Here is a 12,086-nt window from a genome sequence, read left to right as displayed (position 1 = left end):
GTGGCTACCTAGTGGACACGGGGCAGCAAGGGAAACTGCCAAACAAAATGGGTCTTGCTATGCAAGATCGAGTAAACAGCCACTGCCCCTAGCTTGCATTGGTCCCTTGAGCTTTGGCCAGGAGTCAAAAAGAGTAGACCCTTTCTTCTAAGAGACAAAAATGTTAAGGTAAATTTAATATGGCTTAGTATGATTTAGTATATCTTTAGTGGTTTCTAGTATAGGTATTTTTGGCACTCTGGCTTAGCGTCCGATGTTTTCTTACTCTCAGAGGGGCCAGTCACAATTCTCGTGGCAGATTATAACTAAGGTAGTCTCGGAATAACTCCACCGCCGACTGTCGCAAAAAATTGGCTCTTATCGATAAGTCGCAACGATGAATTTTTGGCGGGTTTGCGATTTGATGTTTAGAAGCATCATGGCTATGACCTGCAGACAATAATGAAGACCGATTTCAAGGTAAGGATGGCAATGAGATGATTCCAGCTTCGGTGCGATGTGTTGACTTATCACTATAGTTCTCGAACTTGCTGGGCACTGTTTACTGCCAGGGCAACCTGCTCTATAGCCCCGATGGCACCCATCTTTTCTCGCCAGTCGGCAACCGAGTGACTGTCTTTAATCTGGTAGAGTAAGTTACTTTGAGCCGGCCTGAACTTCGAAATGAAAGGGCCAAAACTAATTGTTCCTCAGAAACAAATCATACACCCTCCCATTCGCTCATCGCAAAAACATTGCCCGTATCGGACTTACACCACGCGGCAACCTTCTCCTCTCCATTGATGAAGATGGACACGCGATCTTAACCAATGTCCCCCGAAGGATATCCATATACCACTTCTCCTTCCGATCTTCTGTCACAGCACTTTCTTTCTCGCCATCTGGTCGACATTTCGCTGTGGGACTGGGTCGCAAAATTGAGGTCTGGCACGTCCCCTCAACCCCCGATGCTTCTGCCGAGGGGGAACTCGAATTTGCTCCTTTCGTTCGATACCATACACATACCGGCCATTTCGATACCGTTAGTCACATTGAGTGGTCCAGCGACTCAAGATTCTTCCTCACAACCTCCAAGGATCTTACGGCGCGGATATGGAGTTTGAACCCGGAGGAGGGTTTCACCCCTACAGTGCTCTCAGGCCATAAACAGGCTGTCATCGGCGCTTGGTTCTCAGAAAATCAGGAGATGATTTACACTGTTAGCAAGGATGGCGCCGTCTTTGACTGGCAATATGTTAAACCTATCAACCGTATTAAGGACGACGACAAGATGGATGACGATGATGATGATTCAGATATGCAATGGCGCATTGTCCAACGGCATTACTTCATGCAGGGAAGCGCTCATGTGCGATGTGCCGCTTTCCACCCTGAGACGAATCTTCTAGTCGCTGGTTTCTCTAACGGTCTGTTTGGCCTGTACGAGATGCCTGACTTCAACATGATACATAAGCTCAGCATCTCGCAAAATGATATCGACTTTGTCACCATTAACAAAAGTGGCGAGTGGTTGGCGTTTGGTGCATCCAAGCTAGGGCAATTACTGGTATGGGAGTGGCAGTCTGAATCTTACATCCTTAAACAGCAGGGCCATTTCGACGCCATGAACGCCCTGGTCTACTCACCTGACGGCCAGCGCATCATCACCACTGCCGATGACGGAAAGATTAAGGTCTGGGATATTCAGTCAGGCTTCTGTATAGTTACCTTCACTGAGCATACTAGCGGCGTTACAGCTTGCGAGTTTGCCAAGAAGGGTAATGTTCTCTTCACATCAAGTCTGGATGGATCTATTCGAGCCTGGGATTTAATTCGGTACCGAAACTTCCGAACTTTCACAGCACCTACGAGACTGTCATTCTCATGCATGGCTGTTGACCCCAGCGGCGAAGTCGTAGCTGCTGGATCTCTCGATTCCTTCGACATTCACATTTGGTCCGTCCAGACAGGCCAACTTCTTGATCAGCTATCAGGCCACGAGGGCCCCGTCTCGTCTCTCGCATTCACACCCAATGGTGACTCACTTATTAGTGGTTCATGGGACCGCACAGCCCGTATCTGGTCCATCTTCAGCCGGACACAGACTAGCGAGCCTTTGCAGCTTCAGGCCGATGTTCTCGATATTGCTGTCCGTCCAGACTCTTTGCAGCTTGCCATCTCAACATTAGATGGCCAGCTTACTTTCTGGTCGGTAACAGATGCAGAGCAGACTTCTGGAGTGGATGGACGAAGAGATGTTTCAGGAGGACGAAAACTCACCGATCGTCGAACAGCGGCCAATATGGCCGGGACAAAGAGCTTCAACACAATCCGATATAGCGCTGATGGCAGCTGTCTCTTGGCTGGCGGAAACAGCAAGTACATCTGCCTGTACTCCGTGACAACCATGGTGCTGCTGAAGAAGTACACTGTCAGTGTCAACCTTTCTCTATCCGGTACCCAGGAATTCCTCAACAGCAAGTTATTGACTGAAGCCGGCCCTGCTGGGGACCTCGATGATCAGGAAGCCTCGGACCGCGAAGACCGCGTGGATAGCTCGTTGCCAGGATCAAAACGCGGTGATCCTTCAGCACGAAGGAAGGTCCCCGAGGTGCGTGTGACAGGCATTGGTTTCTCACCTGCAGGTACTGCGTTCTGTGCTGCCTCTACAGAAGGTCTCTTGATCTACAGTTTGGATCAGGACATCCAGTTCGACCCTTTCGACCTGAACATGGAGATCACCCCCGCCTCAACACTCGCTGTTCTCGAGACAGAGCAAGATTACCTCAAGGCACTTGTCATGGCCTTCCGCCTCAACGAAGCTGGTCTGATCAAGCGAGTCTTCCAAGCCATCCCCTCCACCGACATCCCTCTCGTTGTTGGCGATCTCCCTACCGTTTATATTTCTCGTCTTCTCCGCTTCGTCGCTGCACAGACCGAGGAGTCACCCCACATCGAGTTCTGTCTCGTCTGGATCAAGGCTATCATTGACAAGCACGGAGCTTGGCTCTCGGCAAACCGTGCTAAGGCCGATATTGAGCTAAGGATCGTTGCGCGAGCTGTATCCAAGATGAGAGATGAGATCAGGAGACTTGCTGACGAAAACGTGTACATGGTTGATTATTTGTTGGGTCAAGCGGAGGATAAGTCTGGTAAGAAGGATGTCAAGACATTGGAAAGTGGCAAAACTGTGGATGTGAAGCTTATGGATGTTGATGGAGATGAACAGTCTGAGGCGGGATCTGATGAATGGATTGGTTTAGAATAGACGGTAAATACGATTCATAATACCCATGCATATCATACAAGCCTGTAGTCTCCGTTGTCTTACATCTTAGCCTTGGGAATCTCCTCCCAAGCTTCATCGAACCCTGAAGATCTAACCCACATGGTACCTCCCTGCCTATCAGCTTCCTCATTGGCATCCAGCAACAGGTACACAGCCCTCAACCACTCGTCATCTCCCTTGATCTTCACCCACTCTCTGTTCTCATACGGCTTTGTAACTCTTTGCGCCAGCATCAATGCCCTGGCCAACTTGACAGTGTGCCCATCATCCACAACCTTGTGGATCCTCGGGAACAGATCTTCGGGCTTACCCACCAGATTATCCCCATCCTTGGGCTTATAGCCACGGAGCAAATCGCCGCGAAGAGCTGGCGAGCCACGACCGATGTACTGTAGGAGATCCATGCGGATTTTGTTCTCCAAGAAGCGCGCCTTGGTTGATGCTGGAATCCAGGAATGTTCTTTTAGCGCCAGAAAGAATGGTGTCGATGTTATGTGATGCCTGTCGCAGTTAGCAATGTGGCCAGTGTGGAGAGGAGAGACTTGCATGAGGATAAATTCGAATCTTGGAGCATGAGGTGGATGAAAAGCAGCAGCTGAAGCAACGAAAGCAGAATGGTGTACCATCTCGGCAATCTTTTCGTCCAGCTCCTTCTCATCAATCCTCACTCTCGCAGCCAAAGTGACCATCTCATTCTTCGCCCTCGTGAATACACCATCAAAGATCCGATTGGAATCTTCCCAATGCGAGCTTGTTCGAAGTTTGTCATTCTTTACGGCGTCTTCATAAAGGCCACCAATGGTCTTCATCTTAGGTGGCGCATCAAAGGCTTGAGCCTTTTCAGCAGCGGCGGTGAGAAACTCTTTATAATCGTCTCGATGAACAGCAGTCTGCGCAAGAGCTGAGGCGATGATCATAGGCTGTGACCACTCCATGCCATAAAGCAACTGAATCAGCGGGTGAAGGATACCGGCAAATAGACGGCTTTGCATGTCGCGACCTTGTGCATCATCCATAAGGAGATACTCCTTGAGTGTGTCCTGCCACCCTATTCTTTCGATTTCGTCCTGGAAGAAACGGAAGAATGTAGCATAGTTTCTACCTTTGCCAAGATAACCTGACCAGTCTGAGCCGTGTTCCAGTTTATCAACGACATCGGACTTTGGTTTCATGGCCTTGAGCTGATATGTCTTGTTGGCATTGTAAGCTGTGTCCAGATCTTTTGTTGTTGCGCCGGTACCGTATAAAGTCAAGACTTGATGAACAATCTAACATCGTTAGCGGACTATGAGACATCTATAGAAGGGCATTTACATGGTCGTGAAAGCCAGACTCGTTGAAGAAGACATGATGGTTCTGATTAGTGTTAGTTTTTGACTTGATACACAGTATTGGACCAGTTCAGGTTACCTCTAGATCCTTCTGCAGCAGGTCAGTCGCCTTTGAGGCCTCACTCTGGCCAAGCTTCATCCCTAACAGCCCCGAGTTCTGGGGTTCCAGCTGAATCTTGAAAGGAGTCGCCATTGTTGAGTATCGTATTCTTGTCGTAGGTCTAGCAAAGACTCTCAAACTCGATCTCACCAACATGGGGGGAACTACAATGAATTTGAATGAGGCTAAAGATAGCACAGAGAAACGTAGCCCTTTTAAAATGTCACAATATGTGATGTGTACTTGGGGTGAGGATGATATCACGTACAAACAAAGGTGGGCTGACAAATGAAGACGAGACCAATCTCGACCGAGATAATCAGATCTCGGATCTCGCACTTTGACTCTGAGCGGGGAGTTCTTGGACAAGTCCGAATTAGTAACTCTTTGGAATCATTTGCTGAATTGACTGACGTAGTATCGTGCTTATTTATTTCCCGTTTATAACATCGACAGTCACAAAGAGGAAGCTAATTACCCCGGATTTCCATCACTTGACATCATCAGACGGTGTCATGCCCCGCTCTTTTTACGACCTGTAAAAAGAGAGACATCACCAATTAATGAGTACCTACTATACCAAGGGGAAATAGAACTTAGGACCTGCATCCTAGGTGAGAAAAAGCCTTAGGTAAACTTAGGTAAACTTGGGTAAACTTGGGTAAACTTAATATTTCTGCATAAGCGACTTCATCCAGAACCATGCTTCGCAAAGCGTAAAGACATTCATGTCCTTTCCTGGTGAGGCCGTCGCTTGAGAGGTTCAAGATAGACCATGGCAAAATAATATACAGCAGTGTGCGACACCATTTCACTCTGTCATAGTATCACATAAAGACTCAAGAAACTGCTCATAAATCCGATCCTTTTATTTCATTATCTACCGAAAACCCAATCGGTAGATCCATCCCATTTTCCTAATCCCATAACCGTTTTTCGTAGCCATCAAATATTTCATCCGCGTGCCTTAGTCTATTCTTTACCAAGAGAAAAATTAGATCATCATGAAAACAAAAAACAAACAAACAAAAATCATTGGACGGTTTAGGCCTTACGCTTCTTCAGGGCAGGGGCCTCATCGTCATCAGAGTCATCTTCGTCCATCTCCTCGAACTCGAGGTCGCTGGGGAGATCATCGGCATCTTGGGCGTTGGCTAGTATTTCTTGTTAAACCTGAACTGTTTCTGCTTCGCGCTGTGAGAGGTACGTACTGAAGTACTTGATGGCACCGGGCCACAGATCCTCGGCGATGAAGACGGCGAGATCATCGGCGGTGGGGAAGATCTCATACTCGTACTCATCATCATCGTCATCCTCGTCCATGTCATCATCATCCTCATCGTACTTGCCCTCCTTACGGGCCTTGCGCTTCTCCTCCTCGAGCTTGCGGCCCTCCTCAGACTCCTCGGGGCTGACCTTGCGGCCGCGGAAACCGAACCAGCAGAAGAAGCTGACACCTCCCATGCCAGTCTCCTCCATGAGCTTGAGGAGCTTCTTGGAGGTCTCGGTATCACCGGGCTTCTTGCCAGCCTTCTCCTCATCGTAGACCTTCTTGGAGAGGCTGAGCATACCGTTGGTCAGATCCTTGCCCTCCTTCCACTTGATATCGACAGGCTCGGAGACGAGACCGGCCCAGCCGTCCTTGTGGAAGCGCCAGTAAAACTTCTTCTCGAGAACCTTGTCCTCAAACCAGTCGTTCTCCTTGAACTCCCACTTGAGGGAGATGGAGCGAGGGTCACCGTTGGGCAGCTCGAAGCGCTCAACGGAGAGGCCGGTCAGGGCGTTGAGGAGGAGCTCGGAGTCGCTGGGCTGAATGTACTCATCGACCTCGGGAGGGGACTGCTCGAAAACGAGGGGCCAGAACTGGGGGATGTTGGCGATGACCTCTTGGCGCTTGACGTAGAGGTCCTTGGTGAGCTTATCCTGCTGACGGACTGTTGCTGTTAGTGGGGTTTCTGCGATGCGGTATACAGTAAAGATTTGACTTGACTTACGGATCTCGAGCTCAACATCCTCGAAGTCATCCTCGATGGCCTGGAGCTTCTCATAGGTGATGAGTGCCTCCTTGACCTGCTCGTCGTGCATATCTCCGGCAGACATTTTGAACTTTAATTTGAAAGAATCAGGATGCATTCAAATCACTCGATATAACGAGAGAAACTGAAGGGGGTATCTTGTAGAGTGTAAAAGGACAAATAAAAAAGAGAAAGATGTGAAAGAGGAGAGAGGGACGAGGAAGATCGGTGTAGAGGTGCTTTATTTATTTACTAAAAGCTCTGCCCGCACCCATTAAAAAAATCTCATCTCAAGCTATGAAAGCTCCTCAGCGGTGAAAATCAACTTTTTTTTCTTCTCGAGGTGGGGTTCTCGCTGATGTCATTGGCTCCGGCGCCGAAGGACCCCTGTTTTTTTCACGGTAATTTTCTTGCCTCTGCAGGTCCCCTAAAAACATTGCAGAAACGCCTGGCATTAGTGGTCCAGTTGCTGCCCTTCTCCACTGTAAATAGAAGCTCTGTGATTCTTTACAGGGGTTGGATGCTCCACTGCGGTGCAATCTTAGCGGGGTATCCTTGGCCGAGGGGCGTTTAATTGATTTCCATTTACGTACCGTGGTGGGATGAGGCGAGGTCTGAGCAGGCGGGCTTTGTTCCGCAACGTCAACACCAACGATTCTATCACGGGCGCCAACTAATAGAAGTCTATAGTTTAAAAGAGTATTAAATAAGGCGCTGACAACTATGAGTCGATGAATTAAGCTGGGTATCCGCGCCTTTGCTGGGTGGGGGCATTGGCGACAAAACGAGTTCTTCAACATCTCGTTCCATGATTCAACATGGCAGTCACCATCAACTCCGGTATGAGCTGTGCTTCACTGCTGAAACAGGGAGTTTACAATGGCATCATCATCACCTGACAAGCGAATACTACCTATCAGCTGATCAATATGACTCCTTCTCTTCGTCACCGATATCGTCCTTGGGCTTCATCTTCACAACATCACAAACTCTCACCTACCATCCATCTCCATCTCCATCCGCATCTGACCTGACAGTGTCCCCAGACCAACATCAGCCAACCAACCCATCTCAACTGACTCAAGATGCCTCCCCTGCCCGCTAAATACCCACGACAGATCCCTCTTGAGGTCACAGTCTATGGCCCCCACAACGCTCTCAGAGCCGCCAACTTTGGTGCAAAGCGTCTTCTCCTCTGCCGAAAGGGCTCCTCTACCGTAGGCGGAGTTACTCCTACCGCCCAGGAGCTTCGTCATCTCAAAAGAAAGATCCACATCCCAATCAGCTGCGTCATCCGACCCCGTGGAGCTCCTAATTCTTCTGGTCCAGGCGAGTCTCATGACTACGTTTACTCTAACAACGAACTCGTCCAGATGAGTGAGTCTATCCGCCAGCTCAAAGAAACAGGAGTCATGAATGCTATCCGCGGAGATTCTTTCGTGTTTGGATGTCTTAGGCGTAGCCATGAGGAGACAGCCGAGAACTCTCGCAACAAAATTGTGATCCATTCAGCATACTGTCGCTATCTCATTGACATGGCCAAGCCGTTTGGTTGTGTCTTCAACCGTGCTTTCGACCACTTAGCTGAACGCGGAAACTCAGAGGCTGCCATTGCAGAGCTCACCACTCTTGGTTTTGCAGGCATCATGACAGCTGGAGGACCAGGCTTCTTCTCCAACCACCTTGAGCGGCTAGATGCTATGTGCTATCACACCAACAACATCCAACTCATTGTCGCAGGGGGGGTTTGCTGCCCTGAGATTCAGAAGCTTCGAAAGCGTGCTCACAACCATGATCGTCTCTCCATCTGGCTGAACGGCGATTGTCTTCGTCCCAGAGATCATGACGATCCAGAGACTACCGATATGAACGGCGTCATGTCGCTGATTGATCAGCTTGGCCTCCAAACAACGGACTAGTTATCCCCTCATGACATCGGCAAGCAGATATTCTACTGACTCGGGAGGATTCCAAGTTTGACGAATGCCGGGTTACATCGCACGTGTATCATATGGGAAATGTCATGGCAGGAAGGGTTATGAATTTATGATTTATGAGTGACGACTTAGAAAAAGTCTGGAATTGCCTCGGAATTCGCTATCAGCAAGAAAACCCATGAGTCAAAGTGGGATGGCCCCGACGAAGATCGCAAGAAATCTGTAACAATCAACGACCAGATATGCTCGCATTCAACAATGCGAATGAATAAAAATCTGTGAATATTCAAATGTGTATTGCTTCATTGCTCAAAAGTTCCTCTTATTACACCTCGCAGCACTTGCATCACTATCATCTACCAACTTATACATCACTCGTTCATCTCGTCGTAAGCCCACCGCCGCCGCTGATTTGTAATTTCCTAATAACCCTGCTTCTTGCCCTGGGCAAGGCCGAGGCAGTTGGCAATCTTGTAAAAGATGTCAACGTTGTTGAAAGTGCCACTGAAAGTCTCCTGGCAAGGACCAAGAGCATAGACAGGGACATCAGTGAGAGAGTGAACACCCTGGGCGTTATCGACGTTGATAGTGCCGTTGATGAGGAAACCCTTGGGAGAGTCCTCGGGGTTGGCGTAGTAGTCATCGTCCTTGAGCTCGACAGCAGCCTCGCGAGGACCAGCCTTCTTGACCTTGTAGTCCTCACGGTGGTCAGGGACGGCAGCGACACCAGCGGCGATGGCGTATCGGGGCTCCCAGTTGGTAGGAAAGTTGGCGCCAGTGCCGTAGTTGATACCCTTGGCCTTCTTGGTGTACTGAGACTCGCCAGACTGAGCGTAGGTGCCGATGGCGCGGCGCTTGTCACGGTCATCCTCCTGCTGGGCGAGGTACTCAGTGTCGGCGGAACCGTAAACGCTGCGATTGTTAGTTATCTGATGTCACAGTCATTAGAATAGGATTACTTACTCAAAACCGTGGCCGTGATCAGCCGAGACAATGATGAGAGTCTCATCAAGGATATTGAGCTTCTTGAGCTTCTCAACAGTAGCACGGACAGTGTCGTCAAGCTCGAGAAGATCACCAAGAGCACGGTCGTAGTCAAGGGCGTGCATCTGCTTGTCGATAGAGGCAGCTTCAGACATGAGGAAGAAACCATTGTCCTTGCCACGGGTAGCAAGAACGTCAATGGCCTTGAGGGTCATGTCCTTGAGACCAGGGAGATCAGAAGCATCACCCTTGCCGCCTGTAGGGTTGTTGTCGCGGCCCTCAAGGTTGTCCTTGTAGACGTTGCGGTCGAGCCAGACGGGGAGATTGCTCTGGCAGAAGACACCGAGAGCACGCTTGCTCTCATCGGCCTTTAGGAGGGAGGTCTTGTTAAGAGAGACGGTGTAGCCCTTCTTCTGGAATTCCTCGTAGTAGTCCTTGCCCTGGTAAGAGCCCTTACCAGCGAAGAAGTTCTCAGCACCGCCACCAAAGAAAACATCAGGGCCACCGTGCTGGGTCCAGCTGTAGTTTGTCATGCCGTTGAGAGCCTGGTCGATTAAAGGACCGTACTGGCCTCGGAGACGGGTGTGACCACTAAGAGCAATGGGGGTAGCATCGGCAAGGAAGGCGGTAGAAACGGCGCCCCAAGCACCGCCCTGTCACCATTAGAATTTTGAGAGTGAACCCAATTTGGAAAAGACTTACCCAGACACGCTTGAAGACCTCAACAATGGTCTCGACCTTGGGGTCATCGAAGGGGTTGGGAGATGAATCGGCATAGACACTGAGTTGTTAGCTTTTACTTTTAATCTCAAGTGGTGCGAGAGTTTACTTACCCCATGGCGTTGACAGTGCTCTTGTGGCCAGTGTAAAGAGCAGATGCAGAGTTGGCAGAGTCGGTGATGTAGCTGTCGATCGAATGGGTCATCTGGTGACCGAGAACGGGGAACTCGTCCAGCTTCATCAGAGTCTGGTACTTTCCGTTGATGCTCTTGTGTCCCAACAGACGAGCGGCAGTGATCTATGAAACCAGTCAGCTTTCACAAGCCTAGCCTCTCACATTGTGATTCTACTTACCATGTTGGTTGTCATGCCATCACCAATGAAGAAGATGACATTCTTGGCCTTTCGCTTAGGCTGAAGCTCGCGAACTGTCCACTCGGCAGTGGTCTTCTCGCCATTGTAGTAGTTCAGGGTAACGGTGTACGTGCCGGGCTCGTAGAGGGCAATCTTGCGGTAGACCTTGGAAGCAACGTTGACAATACTGGGCTTGTCCTCGTCTTCGGCAAATAGATCCTCGTACCACTTGAACTTCCATGTCTCGAGATTTGGCTCACTGACGCCAAAGGCCTTCGCAAAGTCCTCGGCCTTCTGGCCCTTCTTGGCGATGGTCACGGTGAACTTCTCATCAGGCTTTCCGTCGTGAGCAGCCTCGGAGCCGTTGACGGGAGCGTGGACCTCGACACGGAGATCGAAGAGCTGGCCGGGCAGGAAATCACTCTGGTCGGGAGGAAGAACACAGCCCAGAGTAGGACATGTGCCGAGACGCTGGTAGGTCTGAGCAGACACAGCAGCAATTGAAGCCGCAAAAGCGGCAATGGCATTGATTTTGACCATTCTAGTGAGTCTGAAACCAATTTCCAAGGATTGAAAAGGGTGGTTGGCGCGAGCTGAGGCAGCTTGAGAGGGGAGCTCGATAAGTTAGACTTTCAGAGAGGGCATCATGCTTTATAGGCGTCTACGCCGATCCCACGTGGATAGTTACCTCCCGGAAGACAAATTCGTCCCCGAGAAGCTATCCCATGTCGCGGATAGACAATTGGCCTTCCTCTGTGGGACAAGCTGAGGAGACTTATGATGAACTGATCTTGGCCTAACGTCGCATTGCATCTGGCCAATTAAGCTCAGGAAACGGCCTGGACAAACGCCCGAGACAGGTTTAGATCGGCGAGAGAGAGTACGGGCAGATCCAGTGTGTTGGGATGAAAAAGTGCAGCTGCTGTGTTGCACCACCGGAGGCGATTGGCGCCTCATGATGGAGGACTATAGCACGTGTGTAAGTTGTGCCAGGCCCGTTCCTCGCAAAGGGACCCTGCAACTAGTACTTATGCTTGTCAGTTCTCTATTACGGAGCATCATGGATTCAAATCATTGGCTTAGTAGCGGAGAGGGCGATGAACGCCGTTGGTGCTAGTCAAATCATGATCCCTCATGTAACCCAGGTGCCATGATGAGCGTTGACATGTTGGTTGTATCTCCGATCCCCATCCCCCGATCCTTGGCTCGTCTTTTCCTGTCCCAAGTCGTTGACCGAATGTGAACGCCACGTCCCGGCTCATGATATCCCAGCTCAGGTTCGCCCGAGAGCACCAGTTGCAGCTGAGATCAGAGCAGAAAGACGACAGGGATTCTCGGCTGTGGCTCTCTCCAGAAGCTCAGATGCCGCTCGTGGGC

At 50.0% G+C, this 12,086-nt stretch overlaps 5 protein-coding genes across 5 annotated transcripts; 2 read left to right on the top strand and 3 right to left on the bottom strand.

Moving 5' to 3' along the window:
- Window positions 1–441: 441 nt before the first annotated feature.
- Window positions 442–3,247, top strand: FSUBG_4982 (periodic tryptophan 2; the record flags this gene model as incomplete). The annotated part of the gene is made up of 3 exons (XM_036683029.1): window positions 442–459; window positions 519–631; window positions 694–3,247. The coding sequence occupies 3 exons, from the start codon at window positions 442–444 to the stop codon at window positions 3,245–3,247; spliced, it is 2,685 nt and encodes an 894-aa protein (XP_036539461.1).
- A 59-nt stretch (window positions 3,248–3,306) lies between these two features.
- FSUBG_4981 (uncharacterized protein) lies at window positions 3,307–4,792 on the bottom strand (the record flags this gene model as incomplete). The annotated part of the gene is made up of 3 exons (XM_036683028.1): window positions 3,307–4,536; window positions 4,583–4,624; window positions 4,679–4,792. 3 exons carry the CDS (start codon window positions 4,790–4,792, stop codon window positions 3,307–3,309), a joined length of 1,386 nt encoding a protein of 461 aa, XP_036539460.1.
- Window positions 4,793–5,743: 951 nt separating this feature from the next.
- FSUBG_4980 (nucleosome assembly protein) lies at window positions 5,744–6,799 on the bottom strand (the record flags this gene model as incomplete). Its single annotated transcript, XM_036683027.1, has 3 exons — window positions 5,744–5,853; window positions 5,911–6,639; window positions 6,694–6,799. 3 exons carry the CDS (start codon window positions 6,797–6,799, stop codon window positions 5,744–5,746), a joined length of 945 nt encoding a protein of 314 aa, XP_036539459.1.
- A 1,000-nt stretch (window positions 6,800–7,799) lies between these two features.
- On the top strand, window positions 7,800–8,633 carry FSUBG_4979 (copper homeostasis; the record flags this gene model as incomplete). The annotated part of the gene is made up of 1 exon (XM_036683025.1): window positions 7,800–8,633. One exon carries the CDS (start codon window positions 7,800–7,802, stop codon window positions 8,631–8,633), a length of 834 nt encoding a protein of 277 aa, XP_036539458.1.
- Window positions 8,634–9,073: 440 nt separating this feature from the next.
- Window positions 9,074–11,249, bottom strand: FSUBG_4978 (alkaline phosphatase; the record flags this gene model as incomplete). Its single annotated transcript, XM_036683024.1, has 5 exons — window positions 9,074–9,563; window positions 9,615–10,288; window positions 10,338–10,416; window positions 10,469–10,653; window positions 10,710–11,249. 5 exons carry the CDS (start codon window positions 11,247–11,249, stop codon window positions 9,074–9,076), a joined length of 1,968 nt encoding a protein of 655 aa, XP_036539457.1.
- Window positions 11,250–12,086: the final 837 nt, after the last annotated feature.

This window comes from Fusarium subglutinans, assembly GCF_013396075.1.
Source record: "Fusarium subglutinans strain NRRL 66333 chromosome Unknown NRRL66333_c0000045, whole genome shotgun sequence".
Classification (NCBI taxonomy): domain Eukaryota; kingdom Fungi; phylum Ascomycota; class Sordariomycetes; order Hypocreales; family Nectriaceae; genus Fusarium; species Fusarium subglutinans.
Note: the sequence above shows the minus strand (reverse complement) of the source record. Positions and strands in the feature narration are given on the sequence as shown.